Raw genomic sequence first — 27,824 nt, 5'->3', positions numbered from 1 at the left:
ATTGTATCCGCGCGGCGCCCCGCCCCCTGCCCTCGCTGTAGCTCCGCCCCTCCGGCCGGTCCTGTCTTGTCTCGCAGTGTTTGCTGCTCTCAGTCTGTGGCCGGCAGAGCTCAGAGCAGGACCCAGTGCACCGGAGCCTCAGCTGTGTGCGGCCTCAGCGCCAGGTCTGAACATGTGTGTACCGGGAGGCAGTGACCGTGCAGCGCCATGATGGTGGCGGGAGAGTGGAGGAAGTGTCTGCTGAGCTGATCCAGGATGGGGGCCCCCCGACTGCTGCTGCTGATCTCCCTGGGGGTCCTGTGCCCCCCGAGTGCCAGCTCTACTCAGGGTAAGCGCAGGATTGTCCCCGACCCCACACAGCTGCCATGTCTCCCCCCCCCCCCGGGTGCCGGCTGTATCCCCCCTAGTCTCATACTGTGCCCCCCAGGTGCCGGCTGTATCCCCCCTAGTCTCATACTGTGCCCCCCCCCCAGGTGCCAGCTGTATCCCCCCTAGTCTCATACTGTGCCCCCCCCGGGTGCCGGCTGTATCCCCCCTAGTCTCATACTGTGCCCCCCCCAGGTGCCGGCTGTATCCACCCTAGTCTCATACTGTGCCCCCCCCGGGTGCCGGCTGTATCCACCCTAGTCTCATACTGTGCCCCCCCCGGGTGCCGGCTGTATCCACCCTAGTCTCATACTGTGCCCCCCCGGGTGCCGGCTGTATCCCCCCTAGTCTCATACTGTGCCCCCCCCCAGGTGCCGGCTGTATCCCCCTAGTCTCATACTGTGCCCCCCCCCAGGTGCCGGCTGTATCCCCCCTAGTCTCATACTGTGCCCCCCCCTAGTCTCATACTGTGCCCCCCAGGTGCCGGCTGTATCCCCCCTAGTCTCATACTGTGCCCCCCCCCCCAGGTGCCAGCTGTATCCCCCATAGTCTCATACTGTGCCCCCCCAGGTGCCAGCTGTATCCCCCCAGTCTCATACTGTGCCCCCCCCCCAGGTGCCAGCTGTATCCCCCATAGTCTCATACTGTGCCCCCCCAGGTGCCAGCTGTATCCTCCCTAGTCTCATACTGTGCCCCCCCAGGTGCCAGCTGTATCCCCCCTAGTCTCATACTGTGCCCCCCCCAGGTGCCAGCTGTATCCCCCCTAGTCTCCTACTGTGCCCCCCCCCAGGTGCCAGCTGTATCCCCCTAGTCTCATACTGTGCCCCCCGGGTGCCAGCTGTATCCCCCATAGTCTTATACTGTGCCCCCCGGGTGCCAGCTTTATCCCCCATAGTCCTATACTGTGCCCCCCAGGTGCCGGCTGTATCCCCCATAGTCCTATACTGTGCCCCCCAGGTGCCGGCTGTATCCCCCATAGTCCTATACTGTGCCCCCCAGGTGCCAGCTGTATCCCCCATAGTCTTATACTGTGCCCCCCAGGTGCCGGCTGTATCCCCCATAGTCCTATACTGTGCCCCCAAGGTGCCAGCTGTGTCCCCCCATAGTCTTATACTGTGCCCCCCAGGTGCCGACTGTATCCCCCATAGTCTCATATTGTGCCCCCCCAGGTGCCGGCTGTATCCCCCATAGTCCTATACTGTGCCCCCAAGGTGCCAGCTGTGTCCCCCCATAGTCTTATACTGTGCCCCCCAAGGTGTCAGCTCTACACCTGATAAATACAGAATTGCCCCCCAGGTGTCACGTCTGCTGCAGTACAGAAATTCCCCCCCCCCCCGCCCCGTGCCAGCACTACTAAGGGCACATACAGAGTTGCCAGCCATGCAGTTCTGGAAGTCCCATGATGCCCCCACCCCGGTTGTCCGTAATTCCCTTCACCCGCCCTGTTCTGAGCCCCATGTGCCCCCAGTCTCTGTCCCTACTGACATGCCCCATCCCCCTGCTGGCACCGTAGGGGCATCTTCATGGGTTGACACATTGCTTTCCAGCTTCAGGTGTCACTTCCCACCTGTACCAGTCGCATTGTGGCGACGTCTGTGATTTTTATATGGAGCCTGTACTTGTGCAGGCAGTGGGCACTGACCTGTGGACCACTGATAAGTGGCACATGATGAACCCTGTGCATTAGGCATCCCCGGTACCTAGTGTTCTGGCAGGGTAGTAGTGCCCACGTCTGTCCTGAAGTGTATGGCTCGCCCCTGGAGCGTAGCATTCTCTGGCCAGGCGTTGCACAGAGCAGAGTTGGTGCCATTTTGCCCATGGGCACAGAGTCTCTGTTCTTCATTTGCCATAACAGCAGTTCCCAGTGGCCTAATATTCCGGTGTGTCCAATCCGCGGCGCTGATGCCCCCGGGCGCTGTGTATACTCCTTTTGTTTATTACGGTACATTACAGTATTTATCCGCTATCCCTGGCACTCGGCTCTTCTGCCCTGCAGTCACCAGCTGTGCCCGTCGTAGCTATTATTTAAAGGGACAGCGCCTGTTATCCCATAGAACTGTCTGAACCGTTGCAGGAAGTCTGATAACCCCGTGGTCCGATACGGGTAGCCCAGCACTGTTAGGTCTATTGATAGGCACCAGATTTGAGGAATTTCCAGGTTATTGAAATAGTAGGATCCTTAAAGGGATGGTACACCTTTTTTGTTTTTCAGTTATAATTTACACACTAGACCTTCTCTGGCATAAGCAGGTACCAGTACACTTTAACCCTGCTGTTCTGTTCGGTCTGGGGAGACCTATTTTGAACTTTGGTATTTTTTGGGGGGTTCAAGATGCGGTTCTGAAACTTGTGGTTGATTGACTTAAATGAGGATGGGTCGGTCGGCCACGGGTTTCAGAGCCGCATCTTGAATATTTTAAAGAATATTGAAGTTCAAAGTCGGTCATTTTTGACCAACAGAACAGCAGGGTTAAAGGCAAGTTAATCATGTTTTTCTTAAGGATGCTAACCCTGCGGCACCTGTTGGGTCAGTTTCCTTTCCTTTACTGGGCAAAGTGCATGTGAGGATTAGTTGTACGTGATTACATTGTGTGACATGGGGATTTGCCAAAGGCTCGGTCACAAGAATGAGGAGGGTGTTACGCAATGATGACACAAGTCGCCTTTGGCCCTAATTGGCCCTCGCTCCTATATTCACACTTATAGAACCTTCGGAAGCTCCTGATCGCCGGTGATGAGACCCGATCTCCCGATCGCCGGTGATGAGACCCGATCGCCGGTGATGAGACCCGATCTCCCGATCGCCGGTGATGAGACCCGATCTCCCGATCGCCAGTGATGAGACCCGATCGCCGGTGATGAGACCCGATCTCCCGTGATGAGACCCGATCTCCCGATCGCCGGTGGTCGCAGTCCTTGAAATCTGTGATCGTGCATTAGTGACCTACAATGTGGATTTTGTTCGAGGGATCACCCCCTTTAATAGGTCACGGGCCGCCCTGTACTGTGAGAACCCTGCAGACAGCACCTCGTATCTCAGCTTCCAGATTTACAATTCTTGGCTGGGTTCTGCTCTAAATGATTGCACAGTGCGGTGAGTTCTCCTTTAACATAAATGTTTTTACTAGTGACACATAACTAGTAAAGGCCGTCACATAGTGCGACTCATTGTCCATCCAGAACATCGCACAACATGGGGGAGTCCAACACTGGGGTTTGACATCCATATATCCCAAGTGGGTATATGGGCAAGCTTTGTCCTTGGACAACCCCCCATTAAAGGGAATCTGCCAATAGGAAGGTCCCCTTTAAATTATGCTGTGCAAATTATCTAGCAACCAATGAGAGCTTAGTTTACAGCCTTACATATGCGAAATGTGGCCTCTGATTGGTTGCCATGGACAACAGGATTAATTGATACATGAGACCAATAATATTTAAAGGGGGGAAAATACAATGAAAATGCATGTGACACTTCCAATAATCACAAACACATATTTATTTTCTAGATTTAGACTTTTATGTATGTGCATTGTAACATGCCAGACAGGTATTGCATTTTTTGTGTTTGTGGACTGGTGGTTTCTGTTCTTTCTGTTGCAAACGATCCTGGATTCTATTGGGAAAACCTGTTCTGTTTGTTTTTTTTTTTTTTTTTTGTTTTTTCCTGCTTTTCCTCTCATGTGACTGTCAGATGAGTATCTGGCAATAAACTTCTCCCCTCCCCCCCATTGTTTTAATAGTGACACATCTGTGACACACCTCGGGGCCATTGTGGATCGCCTGTGAAAATTACACAAGGTGATGTGACCCGAGGAGATGTTGGGAAAAAAAAGTTTCACAAGGCTTCACTGGTATTAAAGGAACTTGCGTAATTGGCACTTCCCCCAATACACCTATATGTACAGTACAGACCTAAAGTTTGGACACACCTTCTCATTTAAAGATTTTTCTGTATTTTCATGACTATGAAAATTGTAAATTCACACTGAAGGCATCAAAACTATGAATTAACACATGTGGAATTATATACTTAACAAAAACGTGTGAAACAACTGAAATTATGTCTTATATTCTAGGTTCTTCAAAGTAGCCGCCTTTTGCTTTGATGACTGCTTTGCACACTCTTGGCATTCTCTTGATGAACTTCAAGAGGTAGTCACCGGGAATGGTCTTCCAACAATCTTGCAGGAGTTCCCAGAGATGCTTAGCACTTGTTGGCCCTTTTGCCTTCACTCTGAGGTCCAGCTCACCCCAAACCATCTCGATTGGGTTCAGGTCTGGTGACTGTGGAGGCCAGGTCATCTGGCGTAGCACCCATCACTCTCCTTCTTGGTCACATAGCCTTACACAGCCTGGAGGAGGTTCGGGGTCATTGTCCTGTTGAAAAACAAATGATGGTCCAACTAAACGCAAACTGGATGGAATAGCATGCCACTGCAAGATGCTGTGGTAGCCATGCTGGTTCAGTATGCCTTCAATTTTGAATAAATTCCCAACAGTGTCACCAGCAAAGCCCCCCCACACCATCACACCTCCTCCTCCATGCTTCACGGTGGGAACCAGGCATGTAGAGTCCATCCGTTCACCTTTTCTGCGTCGCACAAAGACACGGTGGTTGGAACCAAAGATCTCAAATTTGGACCCATCAGACCAAGTACTCAGTACTGTATATCCTTGAAATTGCTCCAGAAGGCAAAATTGGACATAATTTCACACACACCCCCAGAAATGGGCTGGACAAAGGTAATAATATAAATTTTTTTTTTTTTTTTTTTGGCCATTTGAGGCCTTGGATGACAGAAATTTGCCACATGTAGCGACAGGCAGGCACCACACCCTGGGACGTAGAGCAGCGGCTCTGGCACCGTCCTGGTTAATCGCCCATTCCCGACATAACTATGTAAACAAACACCTGCTATCTTGGGTATAAAGGCTGATAATGGCGTCCACAGTTTGCTGTTATCAGGTAGTGAATCCCTAGCAACCAGTCTGACTTGGATTACTAAGGTCTTTATCAGGTAGTGTATCCCTAGCAACCAGTCCGACTTGGATTACTAAGGTCTTTATCAGGTAGTGTATCCCTAGCAACCAGTCTGACTTGGATTACTAAGGTCTTTATCAGGTAGTGTATCCCTAGCAACCAGTCCGACTTGGATTACTAAGGTCTTTATCAGGTAGTGTATCCCTAGCAACCAGTCCGACTTGGATTACTAAGGTCTTTATCAGGTAGTGTATCCCTAGCAACCAGTCTGACTTGGATTACTAAGGTCTTTATCAGGTAGTGTATCCCTAGCAACCAGTCTGACTTGGATTACTAAGGTCTTACGTTTTAGTAGAATCGCCCCTGAATTGGGGCCAAAGTCATGAAAGCTAGATTTTACTACATCTTAAAATGTATCTTGATGATCAGGAACGCTCTGACCATGATTTCTTTCTCTCTGACAGCTCGGCAGGAAAGCTGTAAAGGTCGCCCAGCTTTTCCCAGAATTGAATACGCATAAATGTCCCATCTAGAATACTTTGTTGACATGTAAACTCTATAAATCACAGGCCCAAAGCCTGAGGCTGCACTACTGACATGTTCCGATGACCGTAATTTCCCTTCTCGGTGCAGTGACGTCCTGGAGACCTTGAATTTCCTCTTTAATATATCTATCATCTGGCTTGAATGGCTGTGAATGTAGGTGGAGACATTGATGTAGATGGCGACTGGCATCCGCTTGAGGTCACCATGACGTCACTGCACCTGACGGGAGGAGACGTGATGCCATCAGAACCTCTCAGTAGTGCAGCCTCAGGCTTCGGGCCTAGATTTCGTACTGTTAATGTACACTAACCACCATGTTTTATTAAGTCTTATTACATGGACTTGGGGCTCGGGGTCAAAGCTCGGAAACCAATCACAACTCGGTCTGATCATTTCTCTTCTTTGCCATTTCTTCTGTGTTCGGGCGATCCCGTCCTGCATCTTCGCCGTTCCTGACTCAGCCGCTGTAATGGCTTATGTTTCCTGTAAATGATTAATCTAAAGATTCTCCTGTAATTACTGAGCATTTCCTCCATTAAGAAAAAAAAAACTATGGCGGCCATTACAACCCACATAGAGGCCCAATTATAAATCCACCCGTCATTTCTGTATATGACATTTGTGTTTCAAGTCTTTTAATAATATGGATCCGCACATGGTCTCCATAGCAACACTTCCAATACTGGCATTGGAGCACCTTCGTAGTAGTTCAGCCTTAGGCTTCGGGCCTCTAAAAGTGATTAGATCTCAGCCCAGGAATAAAGTATTCTAAGCGTTTTTTTTTCTTATCGCTCTCAGAGAGATGAATATGACCCTTATAAAATATATATAATATATTTATTTATTATAATCTCAAACGGGTTTTAGACGGACGTCCTTAGTCATTGCATGACACTGTCTGAAATGCGTTTGCCAGCCAATTTCAGCTCTGGATTTGCAACTTTTTTTATTTTTTTTTTATTTCATTTTTGTAAGGCTGTTTGCGCACGTTCCGGTTTTTTCGCTATAAAAACGCGATAAAACCGCAAAAAAAAAACACATCCATTAAGCGTCCTATTAATAGAATGCAATCTGCAATTTTTGTGCACATGTTGCGTTTTTTTCCACGTTAAAAACGCAGCATGCTCATTAATTTAGCAGATTTTTTTTTTGTGGATTTCCCGCTATTTAATGCATTGGGAAGCTCCGCAAAAAAAAACGCATGCGGATTTCCTGCAGAAAAAGTCCGGTTTTGTTCAGGATATTTCTGCAAAGAACCCTGATGTGTGCACATAGCCTTATAGTGTTTTCCATTTTTTTACTTGACGTCCTTGGGGCACGGCTAGGTCCTCTGTATTTTACTTTTTTTTACTTTTTTTTTTTAATTGGATGAGCTCATCCTTTCTATTTTTCATTGTTAAAACTTGTGGATGCGAAATCTTCAAGAGTGCACCCAACTATCCAAAGTCTAGCATGGTGTGCGCATATGGGCCAGATGGACCTCCTGGGCCCCCTTAGGCTTCATGGCCTGGATGCTATAGATGCGTCCCAGGACAAACAGCAGACCTTCTGAATTTATACTGTACGTATCTTCTTATCCTTTTTAAGCAGTCGTTTGTAGGTTGTGGTAGTTCATGGTAGTTTAACCACTAGGTGGCGCTGTCTCACGAGCATTGTTTTTCTTACAGATCTCTCCTATGTTTCGGAGATGTTTTCCCAAACTCCCCAGCGGTTGTCCTTCTTCAGCTGGTACGGGAACGTGCGGCTCTTCCAGTTCCAGGTGCCTGCGGACACCGTGCTGCTTCGGTGGCTTCTTCAGGCCACGCGAGGGAAAGGAAGCGGCTGTGACGACGTGGAGATCACCGTGTAAGTCTCTCTCGTCCGGCAGAATCTCGCCACCATGTCCTGTACTCACGACTTCTCTAACCCGAAATCTTGTCTTGTATTTTCCAGACACTTCCGTTATGGAGCCCCACCGGTGATTAACCCCTTGGGCTACAGCTTTGCGCCAAATACGAGTGTCCCATTCTCGTTCAATCAGACAATGACATTTCGAAACACTATGCAGAGTAATTTATACTTAAATATCAGCAACCCCACGCCGGGGGACTGGTTTGTAGCTGCGCACCTGCCCAAAGATACTGAAAAAATAGAGATTCAGGTAAGTCAATGAATTTTTTGGGCAGTTTTTTTTTATTTTATTTCTTTTTCCATTTTGGATTTTAGAGCATTTATTATCTGAGTATATTTCTCCAGCTTGTTATGATTACGGTGATATATATATATATATATATATATATATATATATATATATAGTGTGTGTGTATATTGGATATACTGGATTCAACAGTGGCCATAATCACACTGGAAGACCCCCGAGAACGATAAAGCAGAAAACCCCAAGGCTACCTCCTGAAGCCAGAAACAAAGCTCTTCACCCAGTGTCAGACCATCGGAGGTGGAGACCTCCACCGAGGAGACCACCAAGCCCACACAGATACATGCAGAGCAGAGATAGGGATGAGATAATAAACCTGCTCAATGCACTGCGCAGAATAATAATGTGACTGGATGGAACCAAGCACTTCTATAAAACTGTCAGAAATCCAGTTTGTCCCACACAGCCATACTCATTACAAGATATATACACACAAACCACACAGAAGAATGTCTTCACTTACAATCAGCAGCTGGAATATCCAGGGCCTCAACGCCTCAACCTTTGGATCTAAAACAAAGGACCCTGATTTTATACAAAGTATGAAAAATATAGACATTCAGATCCTCCTGGAAACATGGACCAGAGCCGAAAACGAATCCCTGGTGCCTATTGGATACAAGGAATTCTTGGTCCATGCCCAGAAAAATAAAAACATCAAACAGGGCCGTGGCTCAGGAGGAGTAGCGATCTGGTATAAAGAGGAGCTCCACCAGTACATCAAACCGGTGAAGAAAGGAGACAGCCACATATGGATCAGAATCAGCAGCTCCATCCTCACCTGTCAGTCTGATGTCCACCTCTGTGCCACCTATATACCATCGCCAGAGTCCCCCTACTTCAATCCAGACTGCTTCGAGATCTTACAAAGAGAAGCCGCCCATTATCAGGCCCTGGGCAAAGTTCTCATCTATGGAGACCTCAATGCAAGAACAGGGAGAGAGAGAGACTTCCTGACCACGGATGGAAACATCTACATACTTGAAGCAGAGAATGACGGCCAAGACCCTGTACACACTGAGAGAAACAGCTATGACAGTACAGTCAACAAAAGTGGCAGAAAGCTCCTAAACGTATGTAAAAGTTTAGGACTTCATATCCTTAATGGACGAAGCAAGGGTGACTCCTTAGGAAGGTATACACTAAACTCCCATGTAGGGAGGAGTGTAGTAGATTACGCCATTACAGACCTGAATCTGGCAGATGTCAGCGCCTTCATAGTCACCCCACAAACGCACCTGTCAGACCACAGCCAACTTCTTCTGTACATGAAATCTACAGAGAAACCATCCACTCAGAAGCCACAGCAGACCGGCCTCTTCACCCGGCCTCCATCCTATAAATGGTCCAAAATGTCGGCACTAAAATATAAAGAAGCTTCCAGCAGACCTGAAATACAGCGGATGCTCCACCACTTCTACAACCTCGAGTACATGCCAAACCCAGAGGGAGTGAGCCAAGCAGCAAAGGACCTCAACAATATATTCTACGCAATGGCCAGACTGTCCGACCTTAAAAAAGTCGACTACAAGAGACCAAAAGAAACACAGGTCAATGGCTGGTTTGACAGAGAATGTAAAGCTGTACGGAAGACCCTGAGAACAGCCTCCAACAAGAAACACAGAGACCCCAACCACCTGGGTCTGAGGGAAGCCTATGACTCCATACAAAAGCAGTACAAAACCATCCTCAGGAGGAAGAAGCAGAGTTACATCTCTACCAAGCTTAACCAACTCCAAGATGCCCTCCAAGACAACTCCTTCTGGGAACTATGGAACCACATGGGCACCAAAGACAAGAAAAACAACAACCATATCCAAAATGGCAACCTCTGGCTCCAATACTTCAGAGACCTCTATAAAGACATTCCAAAGGAAGGACTAAGCCAAGAACAGGAAAACATAATGGCGAAACTAAAAGCAATGGAGGAAAAAATCAAAAACTTCCAAAACCCGGTGGATACACCTATAACACTACAGGAAGTAACTGAGAGACTCTCCTCCATAAGATGTAGAAAAGCCGGTGGCCTGGATGGAATCCTACCAGAAATGCTGAAGTACAGCCCACCAGAAATACAGGCTGCAATGGTTAAACTCTTCAATATTGTACTGAGTGCTGGCTACTTCCCTCGTTCCTGGAACCAAGGCCTCATCACACCCATCCACAAGAGTGGGGACAGGTATGACCCAGCCAACTACAGAGGCATATGCGTCGGCAGCAACCTGGGAAAACTGTTCAACAGTATCCTGAACAAGAGGATCCTCACCTTCCTCACCGAGCACAACGTCCTCAGCAAGAGCCAAGCAGGGTTCATGCCGAACCACCGCACCACTGACCACATCTATACTCTGCACAGCCTCATTCAGAGACACATCTACAATACAAAGAATGGGAAGATATACGCCTTCTTTGTGGACTTTAAAAAGGCCTTTGATTCAGTGTGGCACCCGGGCTTATTCCTGAAACTGCTGGAGAGTGGAATAGGAGGAAAGACCTACGATGTCATCAAAAGCTCCTACACCGAGAACCGCTGCAGCGTGAGTGTGAACGGCAAAAGAACGGCTTTTTTCCAGCAGAGCCGCGGAGTCAGACAAGGCTGCAGCCTAAGTCCAACGCTCTTCAACATCTACATCAACGAGCTGGCTACGGCCCTTGAATCCTCCTCAGCACCAGGTCTCACCCTCCACGACGCCCAGGTGAAATTCCTGCTGTACGCAGATGACCTGCTGCTGCTGTCACCAACTGAGAAAGGCCTCCAGGACAACCTGAAAATCCTAGAGAAATTCAGCTCCACCTGGGCTCTACCGGTCAACCTAAAGAAAACCAACACCATGGTGTTCCAGAGGAGAAAGAGAAGATCAGACCAACACCCATCATTTATCCTCAACAACTGCGACCTCACAGGAACAGACAAATATACCTACCTGGGCCTAGAGATTCACCGGTCAGGGAGCTTCAAACAAGCCATAGAGACCCTGAAAGACAAGGCCTGCAAAACCTTCTATGCCATCCGAAGGACACTCTACCATCTGAAGCCACCAGTGAGGGTCTGGCTAAAAATCTTCGACTCCATCATCGCCCCAATCCTCCTGTATGGCAGCGAAGTCTGGGGTCCTCACACCTACCCAGACTGGTCAAAGTGGGATTCCAATCCAACAGAAATATTCCACCTGGAATTCTGCAAGCACCTTCTCCAGGTCCATCGGAGCACCTCCAACAGTGCTTGTCGGGCCGAGCTGGGCAGATTCCCTCTACACCTAACAGTTCTAAAGAGGGCGCTGTCATTCCGGGCTCACCTGCATAGGAGCAATCCAAGCTCCCATCACCATAAAGCCCTGATACATGTAGGTGAAACAGGAAAAACCAGAACCCCCGGAACAGCCCAGCCAAACCCAACCGGACCAGAACACCAATCACAACAACCTGACAAAAGCCGGAATCAGGAAGATGGCAGACGAAGGCCAGGAGAGGTATGTCAGTGACTGGAAGAATGATATCATCAGCTCACAGAAACTGACCATGTACCGGAGCCTACAGAGAGACTACAGACTGGCCCCATATCTGGAGAAACTCCCGGACCCCAGAGACCGCCAGATCCTGAGCCGATATAGACTCAGCGCCCACAGTCTGGCCATCGAATGTGGCCGACACAGGCAGAGCTACAAGCCCAGGGAGGAAAGACTGTGCCAACACTGTGATCAGGAGGCCATAGAGGACGAAACCCACTTCCTGCTACACTGCTCCAAATACTCAGCAGTGAGGGACACTCACTTCAGGAGACTCTCACATCTCTTCCCAGACTTCATCACCATGAAGGAGGAAGAGAAAACATATATCCTGCTGGGAGAAGAAGAGAGAGCAGTGGAGATAGCAGCGCGGTATGTGAGCGAATGTCATAGACTGCGAGAAAGAGAACTATGATGCCATGGACTATAGCCCCCCACAATGGATCTGCCCCATCCACCTCCCCTATGCCATGGACTATAGCCCCCACCCTGGATCTGCCCCATCCACCTCCCCTATGCCATGGACTATAGCCCCCACAATGGATCTGCCCCCATCCACCTCCCCTACAGCTCCTACCCAACATCCCCACAGTCCCTATCGCCTTTATACACTTGCTTTGGCAAAACTGATGTGTATCTGGTCCTGCCAATAAAGCTTCTTTGAATCTTGAATCTTTGAATCTACATGTATGTGTGTATATATATATATATATATATATATATATATATATATATATATATATATATATATATATATATATATATATATATATATATATATATATATATATATATATATATATATATATATATTTTTTTTTTTTTTTTTTAATTCAAGGCCTTCTTAAGAATAATTCTCTTTTTTCCCATTGGAGTGGTGCAAGGGTTTATTTTTCACGTGGTGACCTGACATTTTTAGTTTGGGGTACAAACAGCACTTTCCTACTTTTTATTGCATTTTTACTTGGAGGGTGATGACTGGATAAATAAAAAGGCAAATTTGGTGTTTCAACTTTTTCTCTTTATGATTCTTTTTTTTTTTCTTTTACCGGTAATTCTTATGTTGTTATATTTTTATCTTTTTTATTTTCATTTGTTTTACTTTTTTGTTCTCTTAGTGGCAAACTGAGATTTTTTTTCTGCTGATGCATGAGGATTGTTTAGACTTGATAAAACTGTAACAAAGCCTCAGCTGTGAGCAGTATTGGGAACATTCAGCTATCCTGTGCAGTAAGGGGGATGTCCTGTCTTTGCAGTGATCTCAGGGGGCATAGATGTTCCTCTCTGTCGTTCCAGGGTCTCACCAAGTCCTGCACATACATCTTCCAGCCAGAACTGTTTGTCCTCAGAGAGGTGGACGTGCCGATCCTGCAGGAGGACGCGCCATCGCTGCAAGTGCTGGAGTCCATAAAGAACCCGGTCCGATACAAGTAATTACCAGTAAGGCAGGGTGTGATGGATGGGACAATAGCTGCCTCAGGTCACAAGGGAAAGAAAGGCGAGACTCCACCGTCATCGTGTGGTACTGACAGATATCCGGGATTAGAGTGCGGCTGTGTATGCATGGTTAGATACAATATCTAATCCTATCCTGTGTGATACTGACTGCTGAGCTGTGTATCTAATCCTATCCTGTGTGATACTGACTGCTGAGCAGTGTATCTAATCCTATCCTCTGTGATACTGACTGCTGAGCCGTGTATCTAATCCTCTCCTGTGTGATACTGTCTGCTGAGCCGTGTATTTAATCCTATCCTGTGTGATACTGTCTGCTGAGCCGTGTATCTAATCCTCTCCTGTGTGATACTGTCTGCTGAGCCGTGTATTTAATCCTATCCTGTGTGATACTGACTGCTGAGCAGTGTATCTAATCCTATCCTCTGTGATACTGACTGCTGAGCCGTGTATCTAATCCTCTCCTGTGTGATACTGTCTGCTGAGCCGTGTATCTAATCCTCTCCTGTGTGATACTGACTGCTGAGCCGTGTATCTAATCCTCTCCTGTGTGATACTGTCTGCTGAGCCGTGTATTTAATCCTATCCTGTGTGATACTGTCTGCTGAGCCGTGTATCTAATCCTCTCCTGTGTGATACTGTCTGCTGAGCCGTGTATCTAATCCCCTCCTGTGTGATACTGTCTGCTGAGCCGTGTATCTAATCCCATCCTGTGTGATACTGTCTGCTGAGCCGTGTATCTAATCCTCTCCTGTGTGATACTGTCTGCTGAGCCGTGTATCTAATCCTCTCCTGTGTGATACTGACTGCTGAGCCGTGTATCTAATCCTCTCCTGTGTGATACTGACTGCTGAGCCGTGTATCTAATCCTCTCCTGTGTGATACTGTCTGCTGAGCCGTGTATCTAATCCTCTCCTGTGTGATACTGTCTGCTGAGCCGTGTATCTAATCCTCTCCTGTGTGATACTGACTGCTGAGCCGTGTATCTAATCCTCTCCTGTGTGATACTGTCTACTGAGCCGTGTATCTAATCCCATCCTGTGTGATACTGACTGCTGAGCCGTGTATCTAATCCTCTCCTGTGTGATACTGACTGCTGAGCCGTGTATCTAATCCTCTCCTGTGTGATACTGTCTACTGAGCCGTGTATCTAATCCTCTCCTGTGTGATACTGTCTGCTGAGCCGTGTATCTAATCCTCTCCTGTGTGATACTGTCTGCTGAGCCGTGTATCTAATCCCATCCTGTGTGATACTGTCTGCTGACCCGTGTATCTAATCCTATCCTGTGTGATACTGTCTGCTGAGCCGTGTATCTAATCCTATCCTCTGTGATACTGACTGCTGAGCCGTGTATCTAATCCTATCCTCTGTGATACTGACTGCTGAGCCGTGTATCTAATCCTCTCCTGTGTGATACTGTCTGCTGAGCCGTGTATCTAATCCTCTCCTGTGTGATACTGACTGCTGAGCCGTGTATCTAATCCTATCCTCTGTGATACTGACTGCTGAGCCGTGTATCTAATCCTCTCCTGTGTGATACTGACTGCTGAGCCGTGTATCTAATCCTCTCCTGTGTGATACTGTCTGCTGAGCCGTGTATCTAATCCTCTCCTGTGTGATACTGACTGTTGAGCCGTGTATCTAATCCTCTCCTGTGTGATACTGTCTGCTGAGCCGTGTATCTAATCCTCTCCTGTGTGATACTGTCTGCTGAGCCGTGTATCTAATCCTATCCTGTGTGATACTGTCTGCTGAGCCGTGTATCTAATCCTCTCCTGTGTGATACTGTCTACTGAGCCGTGTATCTAATCCTCTCCTGTGTGATACTGTCTGCTGAGCCGTGTATCTAATCCTCTCCTGTGTGATACTGTCTGCTGAGCCGTGTATCTAATCCTATCCTGTGTGATACTGTCTGCTGAGCCGTGTATCTAATCCTCTCCTGTGTGATACTGTCTACTGAGCCGTGTATCTAATCCTCTCCTGTGTGATACTGTCTGCTGAGCCGTGTATCTAATCCTATCCTGTGTGATACTGACTGCTGAGCCGTGTATCTAATCCTCTCCTGTGATACTGTCTACTGAGCCGTGTATCTAATCCCATCCTGTGTGATACTGTCTGCTGAGCCGTGTATCTAATCCTCTCCTGTGTGATACTGTCTGCTGAGCCGTGTATCTAATCCTCTCCTGTGTGATACTGTCTGCTGAGCCGTGTATCTAATCCCATCCTGTGTGATACTGTCTGCTGACCCGTGTATCTAATCCTATCCTGTGTGATACTGTCTGCTGAGCCGTGTATCTAATCCTCTCCTGTGTGATACTGTCTGCTGAGCCGTGTATCTAATCCTCTCCTGTGTGATACTGTCTGCTGAGCCGTGTATCTAATCCCATCCTGTGTGATACTGTCTGTTGACCCGTGTATCTAATCCTATCCTGTGTGATACTGTCTGCTGAGCCGTGTATCTAATCCTCTCCTGTGTGATACTGACTGCTGAGCAGTGTATCTAATCCTACCCTGTGTGATATTGTCTGCTGAGCCGTGTATCTAATCCTACCCTGTGTGATATTGTCTGCTGAGCCGTGTATCTAATCCTATCCTGAGTGATCCTGTCTGCTGAGCATCTAATCCTATCTTGTGTGGTACTGTGCTGAGCTGTGTATCTAATCCTGTCCTGTGTGATACTGTCTGCTGAGTTCTGTATCTAATCCTGTGTGATACTGATGAATGACGTGTGTGTGTTTTTGCTCCTCAGGCTTTTTGTCCCAGAATACACTCAGGAGCTGCGGATACAGCTGCTTAGATGCACTTCTAATGCCACCGGATGCCCACTGAAGGTCTCGGTGGGGTCTTTCGCCCAGCCGGACTCCCCTTCCCACGAGGTGAACTGCAGTAAAGTTTCGGACTGTGACATCGTCCTGCAGTCTCCGCCGTGGGAGAAGTGGCTGACCGTCATTGTGGAGAAACTGCAGGGGCTGAACAGCAGCGTGTCCTTCCAGCTGGCGTACAACCTGTCAGGTATCATCGGGATTGGGCATATTGGCGTACCTTTCTGGTATCATTGGGAGGGATTGGACATATCTGGGAACCCGTCTAGTATCATTGGGGGGATTGGGCATATCTGGGAACCCGTCTGGTATCATTGGGGGGGGGGTTGGGCATATCTGGGAACCCTTCTGGTATCATTGGGGGGGGATTGGGCATATCTGGGAACCCTTCTGGTATCATTGGGGGGGGTTGGGCATATCTGGGAACCCGTCTGGTATCATTGGGGGGGGGGTTGGGCATATCTGGGAACCCTTCTGGTATCATTGGGGGGGGATTGGGCATGTCTGAGAACCCTTCTGGTATCATTGGGGGGGTGGAGGGGGGGTTGGACATATCTGGGAACCTTTCTGGTATCATTGGGAGGGATTGGACATATCTGAGAGCCCTTCTGGTATCATTGGGAGGGATTGGGCATATCTGGGAAAACCCTTCTGGTATCATTGGGGGATTGGACATTTCTGGGAACCCTTCTGGTATCATTGGGGGATTGGACATTTCTGGGAACCCTTCTGGTATCATTGGGGGGATTGGACATATCTGGGAACCCTTCTGATGTCAATGGGGGGGGATTGGACATATCTGGGAACCCTTCTGATATCAATGGGGGGGATTGGACATATCTGGGAACCCTTCTGATATCAATGGGGGGATTGGACATATCTGGGAACCCTTCTGATATCAATGGGGGGGATTGGACATATCTGGGAACCCTTCTGGTATCATTGGGGGATTGGACATATCTGGGAACCCTTCTGGTATCATTGGGGGGATTGGGTATATCTGGGAACCCTCCTGGTATAATTGGGGGGGGGGGATTGGACATATCTGGGAACCCTTCTGGTATCATTGGGGGATTGGACATTTCTGGGAACCCTTCTGATATCAATGGGGGGGATTGGACATATCTGGGAACCCTTCTGATATCAATGGGGGGGATTGGACATATCTGGGAACCCTTCTGGTATCATTGGGGGATTGGACATATCTGGGAACCCTTCTGGTATCATTGGGGGGATTGGGTATATCTGGGAACCCTCCTGGTATAATTGGGGGGGGGGGATTGGACATATATGGGAACCCTTCTGGTATCATTGGGGGATTGGACATGTCTGGGAACTCTTTTGGGTTATTGGGGGGATTGGACATTTCTGGGAACCCTTCTGGTATCATTGGGGGATTAGACATTTCTGGGAACCCATCTGGTATCATTGGGGGATTGGACATATCTGTGAACCCTTCTGATATCAATGGGGGGGATTGGACATATCTGGGAACCCTTCTGGTATCATTGGGGGGATTGGGTATATCTGGGAACCCTCCTGGCATAATTGGGGGGGGGTTGGACATATCTGGGAACCCTTCTGATATCAATCGGGGGGATTGGGCCTATCGGCGATGTTCCTGATATGTGAATGTCTGTGACTCTGGGGATCTCTGTGTTCTCTAGCCATAACGACTACCCATTTTCCCTCTAACTTTTAACCCCTTCTTTTCTTGCAGTCTGTAAACCAGGAAGTATAGGATCCAGAACGTTCCAGTCATTCCTGAACCTGTTCTCCCAGAACAACTCCTCGTTAAAAGACGGCCAACAGACGACCCCCAGCACCACCGTCTTGCTGAACGAGGGCCCCAGATCCTGTCTGCGCAGGTACCCCGTTATCCGGGAGGACGTGGACGTTGTATCGGTCCGGTTCCTCCCAGTGACTACTCCGTCGGTGCCCGTGGCTTCTCAGCTGCCCAGCGTGGTCCTGCTTGACCTCAGCTCGGAGACCGACAACGGCGGGATGCTGGTCGTGAATCTGCAGCTGAATAAGGTGAATATTATTTTTTTTTTTTTAATAACATTTCCTCTTAAAGGGAATGTCCACTTTCTGTTAAAGTTCCATGTATTCCCATTGAAAACCCCTAACCCACCCCCTGTATTTTTATAGCCGCTCCCTGGTTCTAGTGACGCGCTGCCCATAGGTCCGGTGGGTCCATACTGACCAAGATGGTTGGGATCTCGTGATTTACCCACATGACCGCTTCCCTGGTTGTCATTTATCTGGGGGTACCACCATTCCTTGAGGGTCCTAACGTTTGTCTGATGTTAAAATTTGAGGCTTGTAAGTTGTCGTGATGACCCTGGGAATACTCCCCCCATCATTGTGCTCTTCCTATCAGACAGGTGCCAGCAGTGTGAACAGCACGGTGGTGGCGTGTCTGAGCCCGGCCGCTCCCGTCCTTAATCTGAACGTCACGCAGAAGTGCAGCACAGGTAATATAACCAGATAGTTTATTTTTCTGGCCTTAAAGGGGTTACTGACTTTTGCAACATGTGGTCACATTTGTTACAATGTATCATAAGACGGAACTGGCCCTTTAATTTGTAGATTAGTCAGTGGCTGTGGGAAATGACCGGACTGGTGGAATGGGATCAATGACGTCCCACCATTGTGTAGATCCGGTGTGCGGAGGTGACCTGTGGCCACAGATTATATGTATATATTGTGGGAGGAATGTGCGTCGTCATCTGTCCATTATTACCAAATAGAAGGGATCGTCCGCCCTCCGGGTGTGGGGTGTGACGGTCAGCTGGTCGCCCATATACCTGCCCCTAGCCAGATAGTAGACGTATGTGTATATATAATCAGATATAGCCACCAGGCAAATACCAAACCTCCGATATACACTGCTCAAAAAAATAAAGGGAACACTAACATCCCACATCCTAGATATCACTGAATGAAATACTCCAGTTGTAAATCTTTATTCATTACATAGTGGAATGTGCTGAGAACAATAAAACCTAAAAATGATCAACGTAAATCACAACTAATATCCCGCGCAGGTCTGGAGTTGGAATGATGCTCAAAATCAAAGTGGAAAATGAAGTTACAGGCTGATCCAACTTCAGTGGAAATGCCTCATGACAAGGAAATGATGCTCAGTAGTGTGTGTGGCCTCCACGTGCCTGTATGACCTCCCTACAATGCCTGGGCATGCTCCTGATGAGGCGGCGGATGGTCTCCTGAGGGATCTCCTCCCAGACCTGGAGTAAAGCATCCGCCAACTCCTGGACAGTCCGTGGTGCAACATGATGGTGGATGGAGTGAGACATGATGTCCCATATGTGTTCAATCGGTGACGTACTCCAGCCACATGAGGTCTGGCATTGTCCTGCATTAGGAGGAACCCAGGGCCAACGGCATCGGCATATGGTCTCACAAGGGGTCTGAGGATCTCATCTCGGTACCTAATGGCAGTCAGGCTACCTCTGGAGAGCACATGGGGGGCTGTGTGGGCCTCCACAGAAATGCCAGCGACGTAGTATATTGCCCAGTCACGTAGTATATTGCCCAGCTACATATGTCACAGGTTAAAAAATAAAAAATAAACATATACTCACCTTCCGAGGGCCCCTTGTAGTTCGTTCACATGAACGTGACGTCATGGCAGGTCTTTCTCCCATACCATGCTTGCCACCGGAACTTGCCGCTTGCATAGAGCGGTTACCGGAGCGTAGAGAGGAGCGGGAAAGGCGGTGGAAGGTGAGTATATAATTTTTTATTTTTTTAATTATTTTTAACATTAGATGTTTTTTACTGCATAGGCAGCCTCAATAGTAATAACTTGGTCACACAGGGTTAATAGCGGCGTTAACGAAGTGAGTTACCCGCGGCATAACGCAGCCCGTTACCGCTGGCATTAACCCTGTGTGAGCGGTGACTGCGGGGAGTATGGAGCGGGCGCCGGGCACTGACTGCAGGGGAGTAGGGAGGGACTAATCGGACTGTGCCCGTCGCTGATTGATCGCGGCAGCCATGACAGGCAGCTGCCGAGACCATTCAGCGACTTGGATTCCATGACAGACAGAAGCCGCGACCATTAAATATCCGTGACAGACAGAAAGACGGAAGTGACCCTTAGACAATTGTATAGTACATACATACATACATACATACATACATACTCAAAATATGATTTTTTTTTTTTTTCTTTGCAGCTTTTTCAAAGGGATTTTCCTTCAATTTGTCTGACGGAGCAACTAGTGGCACTCACAATATCCCCTACCCTGTGACAGATAGGTGGTATCTCTCTATGCAAATCCTGTGCCCAGGAGATGACAGGTAATTACTGACCCCTATATAGAGCAGTATTATAGTAGTTACATTCTTGTACATAGGAGCAGTATTATAGTAGTTATATTCTCATACATAGGGGCAGTATTATAGTAGTTATATTCTTGTACATAGGGGCAGTATTATAGTAGTTATATTCTTGTACATAGGGGGCAGTATTATAGTAGTTATATTCTTGTACATAGGAGCAGTATTATAGTAGTTATATTCTCATACATAGGGGCAGTATTATAGTAGTTATATTCTTGTACATAGGGGCAATATTATAGTAGTTATATTCTTGTACATAGGAGCAGTATTATAGTAGTTATATTCTTGTACATAGGAGCAGTATTATAGTAGTTATATTCTCATACATAGGGGCAGTATTATAGTAGTTATATTCTTGTACATAGGAGCAGTATTATAGTAGTTATATTCTCATACATAGGGGCAGTATTATAGTAGTTATATTCTTGTACATAGGGGCAATATTATAGTAGTTATATTCTTGTACATAGGAGCAGTATTATAGTAGTTATATTCTTGTACATAGGGGCAATATTATAGTAGTTATATTCTTGTACATAGGGGCAATATTATAGTAGTTATATTCTTGTACATAGGGGCAGTATTATAGTAGTTATATTCTCGTACATAGGGACAGTATTATAGTAGTTATATTCTTGTACATAGGGGCAGTATTATAGTAGTTATATTCCTGTACATAGGGGCAGTATTATAGTAGTTATATTCTTGTACATAGGGGCAGTATTATAGTAGTTATATTCTCGTACATAGGGACAGTATTATAGTAGTTATATTCTTGTACATAGGGACAGTATTATAGTAGTTATATTCTTGTACATAGGGGCAGTATTATAGTAGTTATATTCTTGTACATAGGAGCAGTATTATAGTAGTTATATTCTTGTACATAGGAGCAGTATTATAGTAGTTATATTCTTGTACATAGGGACAGTATTATAGTAGTTATATTCTTGTACATAGGGGGCAGTATTATAGTAGTTATATTCTTGTACATAGGGACAGTATTATAGTAGTTATATTCTTATACATAGGGAGCAGTATTATAGTAGTTATATTCTTGTACATAGGGGGCAGTATTATAGTAGTTATATTCTTGTACATAGGGGCAGTATTATAGTAGTTATATTCTTGTACATAGGGGCAGTATTATAGTAGTTATATTCTTGTACATAGGGGCAGTATTATAGTAGTTATATTCTTGTACATAGGAGCAGTATTATAGTAGTTATATTCTTGTACATAGGGGGCAGTATTATAGTAGTTATTTTCTTGTACATAGGGGGCAGTATATTTTTCCATCATTTGATATGTCACATCTCCATCCTGCCATTTCCATAATTCCACAACTTTTCCTTGGAGTTGCAGCTGTGTTATTGAGGAGTTTATATCTCGTGTTTCTGTGTTGCGCGTCATTGAGCGGAGTTGTCAGATGTGGGTGTCGGGGGTCGGTGTAGCTCGTTATTCTGGGTTATTACATTGCACTGGTGATGGGACATAATTAGGATTTCCCCTTGGGGATGTGCCACTCTTGTTGCACTGAGCTCAATACACAATCTTCCCCGTCCTCGCCTGTGGATCGATTACAGCAGATATCGTTGATGTGACCTCCATTGTACATTGAATTTCAGATCCATATAAAATCTGATTTCTTTCTTTCTTTTTTTTTTCTCACTTTTCAGTACGTGCCAGCAGCAGGTCTCCAGGGTGATAGTGACGGCGTACCTCAGCCCCTGCCTGAATGACTGCGGACAGTACGGGGAGTGCAGGCTGCTCCGGAGGAACGGATATCTGTATGCCGCCTGCAGCTGCAAAGCGGGTGAGAGTTGGGGGCGTGGTGGTGATGCGACCGTGCCCGCGAGCTGGTGTAAATATGCGCATTAAATTCATTTTTTCCCTTATGGGGTAGACAGTCGGACGCAGTTGTGAAGAAGATTGTCGTGCGGTCACTGAAATCTGCAGCTTACAATTCCTCGCCTGCTGCAAGATCTCCGCTTGCTGTCATTTTAAAATAAATATATAACTTTTTATTTTTGGGGGGGCTGCCCACATTTGTTATAACCCACCCTTCCAACAAGTTATTGTCCATGTGTATGGGGTTTTTATTCACTTATGGCAAGCAGAAGTCTTAACCGTGATAAAGCAAAGAAAAAGAGTGTATATGATTCGTTGCAGAAATGGTTATGTTTGTCTAAAAGGTTGTCCAAAAATAGCCACCCGTACCCCGCAGTGTACCCCGGGGCGCTCCTAGCCGGTCACATGAATGGTGTCTTCTCCCAGAATGCACCTGATCGCCTCTGGTTCTGTTCTAATTCTGGACACATTTTTGTCGCTGTGCACATGTCCTCTCCCTGCCCTGCAGCCATGACGCCTTCCTGAGATATGCGCACTCCTTGTCCCATAGCCGGCCTTCAATCCATGCGTCATGTGTCAGTAGCTTACAGGTAAAAAAAAAAACACTCCGTCAAAATTGTCAACTTATTTCCTTTTTGGTCATAGATACCAAATTGTCCCCAAACACCTCAATGTGTGCATCAAAAACGATCCCCTCTAAGTAGTCGAAAAAGTGTCCAAATGCCCCAACATCAGCCCTTCAGAAAATCCTCGTAATCTATTCACCGTGGCCGGTGACGTTCACGCCGAATACTTTTTATTTTCTCAGTTTAAAGCCGGCCGTTGCCGACATATTCTAATTTTGTCTGGATTTTATCTTGCGCCAGGTTGGGCCGGTTGGAGCTGCACAGATGACCAAAACGCGCTGTCGGTGGCGCAGCAATTGATCGCCACGTTATTGCTGACGCTCAGCAACCTGATGTTTGTGCCCACTATAGTGGTTGCAATTTATCACCTGTACTTTGTGGAGGCGGCTGTCTATGCCTACACCATGTTCTTCTCTACGGTAGGTACACAGGTGTTGGGGGCTCATGGGCTACCATGGATTATAGGTTATCCCTCCCTGGGTGATGGGATCGCGAGGCCGTCGTGGGTGTCAGTTGTTCTGAGTTCCCCCCCTTGGTAATGGCGACACCTGGTTTTCTCTGTGGTGGAGGCGCTTCTCCGATTTTGTGTTTTTTGTGCTCCCGAGTCCTGGAAGGGTGGCTGAGATACTGGGTTACCTCTGTGGCGACAGAGCTACTGAATTTTTCATCTGCAGGGATGAGAATGTGCTTGCATTTTTCACCCGGGGATGATGGAGCTCCCTTTTCTCAAAGGGAAGGTGATGGAGCTCCTGAGTTTTTTTGTTTTTTTTCTCAGGGAGGTGACGGAGCTTTGGAGTTTGTTTTCAATCCCGGTAGTGACGGAGCTCCTGAGTTTCCTTCCAATCGGCAGAGCTTCTCAATTTTCCATGGATGATGGTGTTCAGGGGTTACCCCTGGGTGGTGGGCATCATAACCCAGCTGTCTCGGGCTCCTGAGCGTTCAGAGCTCTTCTAACTCAACACGCCCCATAATCATGGGTCCCTGGTGTCGATCTCCCCACCCCAACATACACCACAATTTTTTTCAGATCCCAAAATTGCACTTTTTTAATGTAAAATTTTCATTCATCTTTTATGCCCAGAATCTCTGCATTGCCATATTATCTTGTTTTTTTGTGCATTTTTTTTGTTTTTGTTTGTCTTTTTTGTGTTATTAATGTCAGCATGCTTTGTTCTTCCAGTTCTATCACGCCTGTGATCAGCCCGGGGTGACCGTCATGTGCATCATGGACTACGACACCCTGCAGTTCTGCGACTTCTTCGGCTCTGTCGTCGCCATCTGGGTCACCATACTGTGTATGGCCCGGCTGAAGAAAATCTATAAATATGTAAGTGACGAAATATCGCCAAGTCGTCCCAAACACGAACCAGAATTTATTTCTGGAGTCAACATTGAATGTTAAAAAAAAAAAAAAATGAAAAACAAATGTAAATTTAGAATGAATGTATTTTTTTTTTTTCCATTCCAGGTCCTCTTCATGCTCGGCACATTAGTTATCGCAATGTCTATGCAGCTTGACCGCAGGGGGATCTGGAACATGCTGGGCCCCTGTCTTTTTGCTTTAATTCTCCTGGTGATTGTCTGGGTAAATATCTGCATTTCTTTGACTTATTTTGCTTCTTTTTTTCCCAAAAGAAGGAAATTGCAAAATAGCTGTGACTCTGACTTGTTAAAATAAAGTGAAAGACACCAATACCCCAGTAGTGAACTTCCCAAAGGGCCGGTCTGGGGTGGGAACTAAATCTCGGCTTCATCCCTAAGATTGTGTTTTTTTTTTTTTTTTTTTTGTTTTTGTTTTTTTTTTTTTAACCCAGTCTGTTAACAGTAAGATTATCGTGTGTGGCGCCGAGTCTGCATTTGTTGGCTGTATTACATAACCGCTATAAATACAGCAATCGGAGTGAGCTCCAATCGCTGCTGTGTAACCATCTGTACCAGGGGTGCGCAATTCATCTTTCCAAGGGGCCAAATGAGAGACCATCACTGTTGTGGAGGTCGAACTAATAGGCTGAAACTAAATCTGCTCAATATTAATATCAACATATTAATTATTATATTAGTTAATATCAATATTACTTAATAATGAGCAGAATTAAGTATGCAGATATCCCCCTTATATACTGTAAGAGCCCCCACACAGTGCACTATATCCTGCATGATCCCCACACAGCCTCTCTATATACAGCATGAGCCCCACACAGCCTCCCCATATACAGCATGAGCCCCACACAGCCTCCCCATATACAGCATGAGCCCCACACAGCCTCCGATATACAGCATGAGCCCCACACAGCCTCCCCATATACAGCATGAGCCCCACACAGCCTCCGATATACAGCATGAGCCCCACACAGCCTCCCCATATACTGCATGAGCCCCACACAGCCTCCCCATATACAGCATGAGCCCCACACAGCCTCCCCATATACAGCATAAGCCCCACACAGCCTCCCCATATACAGCATGAGCCCCACACAGCCTCCCCATATACAGCATGAGCCCCACACAGCCTCCCTATATACAGCATGAGCCCCACACAGACTCGCCATATACAGCATGAGCCCCACACAGACTCGCCATATACAGCATGAGCCCCACACAGCCTCCGATATACAGCATGAGCCCCACACAGCCTCCCCATATACAGCATGAGCCCCACACAGCCTCCGATATACAGCATGAGCCCCACACAGCCTCCCCATATACTGCATGAGCCCCACACAGCCTCCCCATATACAGCATGAGCCCCACACAGCCTCCCCATATACAGCATAAGCCCCACACAGCCTCCCCATATACAGCATGAGCCCCACACAGCCTCCCCATATACAGCATGAGCCCCACACAGCCTCCCTATATACAGCATGAGCCCCACACAGACTCGCCATATACAGCATGAGCCCCACACAGACTCGCCATATACAGCATGAGCCCCACACAGCCTCCCCATATACAGCATGAGCCCCACACAGCCTCCCCATATACAGCATGAGCCCCACACAGCCTCCCCATATACAGCATGAGCCCCACACAGCCTCCCCATATACAGCATGAGCCCCACACAGCCTCCCCATATACAGCATGAGTCCCACACAGCCTCCCTATATACAGCATGAGCCCCACACAGCCTCCCCATATACAGCATGAGCCCCACACAGCCTCCCCATATACAGCATGAGCCCCACACAGCCTCCTCATATACAGCATGAGCCCCACACAGCCTCCCCATATACAGCATGAGCCCCACACAGCCTCCCTATATACAGCATGAGCCCCACACAGCCTCCCCATATACAGCATGAACCCCACACAGCCTCCCTATGTATGGGCTTCATATATATATATATATATATATATATATATATATATATATATATATATATATATATATATATATATATATATATTAATAATAATTTTTATTTATATAGCGCCAACATATTCCGCAGCGCTTTACAAATTATAGAGGGGACTTGTACATACAATAGACATTACAGCATAACAGAAATACAGTTCAAAACAGATACCAAGAGGAGTGAGGGCCCTGCTCGTAAGCTTACAAACTATGAGGAAAAGGGGAGACACGAGAGGATGGATATATATATATATATATATATATATATATATATATATATATATATATATATATATATATATATATATATATATAATTTCCACCCCAAAATGTTTCCCTATTACAAATAATGTTGTGTATGTGGGTGTAGTAATATGCCAATTTTCTGTTTTAGACAACTCGAGGAGTGAAACGTCGCCACTGTTACCCGCCCAGTTGGAGACGCTGGGTATTTTTTCTCCTACCTGGCGTAGCCTTGGCCTTGACCGCCATTTCAGTTTACGTCTTCGCAGAAACAAACGCCAATTATTTCTATACTCACAGCCTCTGGCACATCATGGTGGCCGCCAGCGTAGCATTTCTTCTACCACCTCGCGAAAGAAGCAAGAAGTCGTGGCAGTGGTCTCAGCTGCTGGACTGCGACTATAAAATCTGCAAGGACGACCGTGAGGAATTATACGTGGTCACATGATGCATTGTCTTCATCCAGCGGAGGGAATTCGGGAGCCTGTCGCTTTAAGTTGGTGCTTGTGCTCTATATTCACACTGATCGAGCAGCAGAACAGGAATTTTTTTTTTAAATTAATCTCTTTATTTAATACTGACATTACCGCGGCCACGAACTGAAAGTCGGCCATCGTTTTTTCTTTATTCTTTACCTCCATGAGGGATTGGACAAGTTCTGATTTTTCCAGATCGATAAAGGATTCATCTGCGATTGGTGTGAATTGGACACCACCATGATTGATCCTGGGTGCCATTATCTTTTTACATTTTTTTTTTTTTTTTTTTGCATTGCATTTTTCACGACTCCAATTGCACAGCAGCAAATGCAGTTTTTCGAAACCAAAAATATTCCCAAAAAAAAAACATTTTTTTTTTTTGCGGGGACCGCACGACTCCATGCCTTAACTATATGTTACCTGCATCGACTTTACGAATGTGTGAACAATCACTACTGAATTGCATGTTATGTGACCGGGAATCTGCCTTCATTTTGGGGGTGGAAAGCAATAATTTCTGAATTGGGGGATAACTAATTAAGGGAGGGCTGCAATAGTGCCGTTTCTGATTCTTTCTGTGTTACTCCAGATGGGACGCCAATGACTTTTTGCCATCTCCCCCACAATAAAGTTAAGGGTCTGGCAATGAGGTGTGAAATCAGTAAGCATCATGAGATGAGTTGGATCAGCATATTGATAATGCATGTGGCACTGAGAATGATGGTGGGTTTAGGGTGGTCTCGGAGAATTTTTTTTTTTTTTTCCCCATTTTCTCTTCATCCAAGAAAATTAGATCAAACTCTGATCAGAGTGTGATTTGGCATCCGCCCGATTCTCTGCATATGATCTCACAATGGGTCTGAGAATCTCATCCCGGTGCCTCTGGCTAGCACATGGAGGGCTCCTTCCCTGTCCCTAATGCTAGAGGGTGCCCTAGCTCGCCCTGTTCCCCGGATTACTTCTGATGGTGAAGAGGCCTGGGCCACGTACGTTGCCATTTCTTCTGAATCTGCTCTGTCTGT

At 46.8% G+C, this 27,824-nt stretch overlaps 1 protein-coding gene across 1 annotated transcript; it reads left to right on the top strand.

Annotated features, from left to right (window-relative positions):
* Window positions 1-68: 68 nt before the first annotated feature.
* PGAP6 (post-GPI attachment to proteins 6) lies at window positions 69-27,448 on the top strand. Its single transcript, XM_069734723.1, has 13 exons — window positions 69-328; window positions 7,564-7,741; window positions 7,829-8,036; window positions 12,896-13,029; window positions 15,805-16,067; window positions 17,598-17,911; window positions 18,261-18,354; window positions 20,083-20,206; window positions 21,928-22,064; window positions 22,966-23,144; window positions 23,906-24,052; window positions 24,194-24,310; window positions 26,475-27,448. Exons 1-13 carry the CDS (start codon window positions 256-258, stop codon window positions 26,769-26,771), a joined length of 2,265 nt encoding a protein of 754 aa, XP_069590824.1. The 5' UTR covers window positions 69-255; the 3' UTR covers window positions 26,772-27,448.
* Window positions 27,449-27,824: the final 376 nt, after the last annotated feature.

This window comes from Ranitomeya imitator, chromosome 7 (genome assembly GCF_032444005.1).
Source record: "Ranitomeya imitator isolate aRanImi1 chromosome 7, aRanImi1.pri, whole genome shotgun sequence".
NCBI classification, from domain to species: domain Eukaryota; kingdom Metazoa; phylum Chordata; class Amphibia; order Anura; family Dendrobatidae; genus Ranitomeya; species Ranitomeya imitator.
This window is presented reverse-complemented; position numbering and strand designations above follow the sequence as displayed.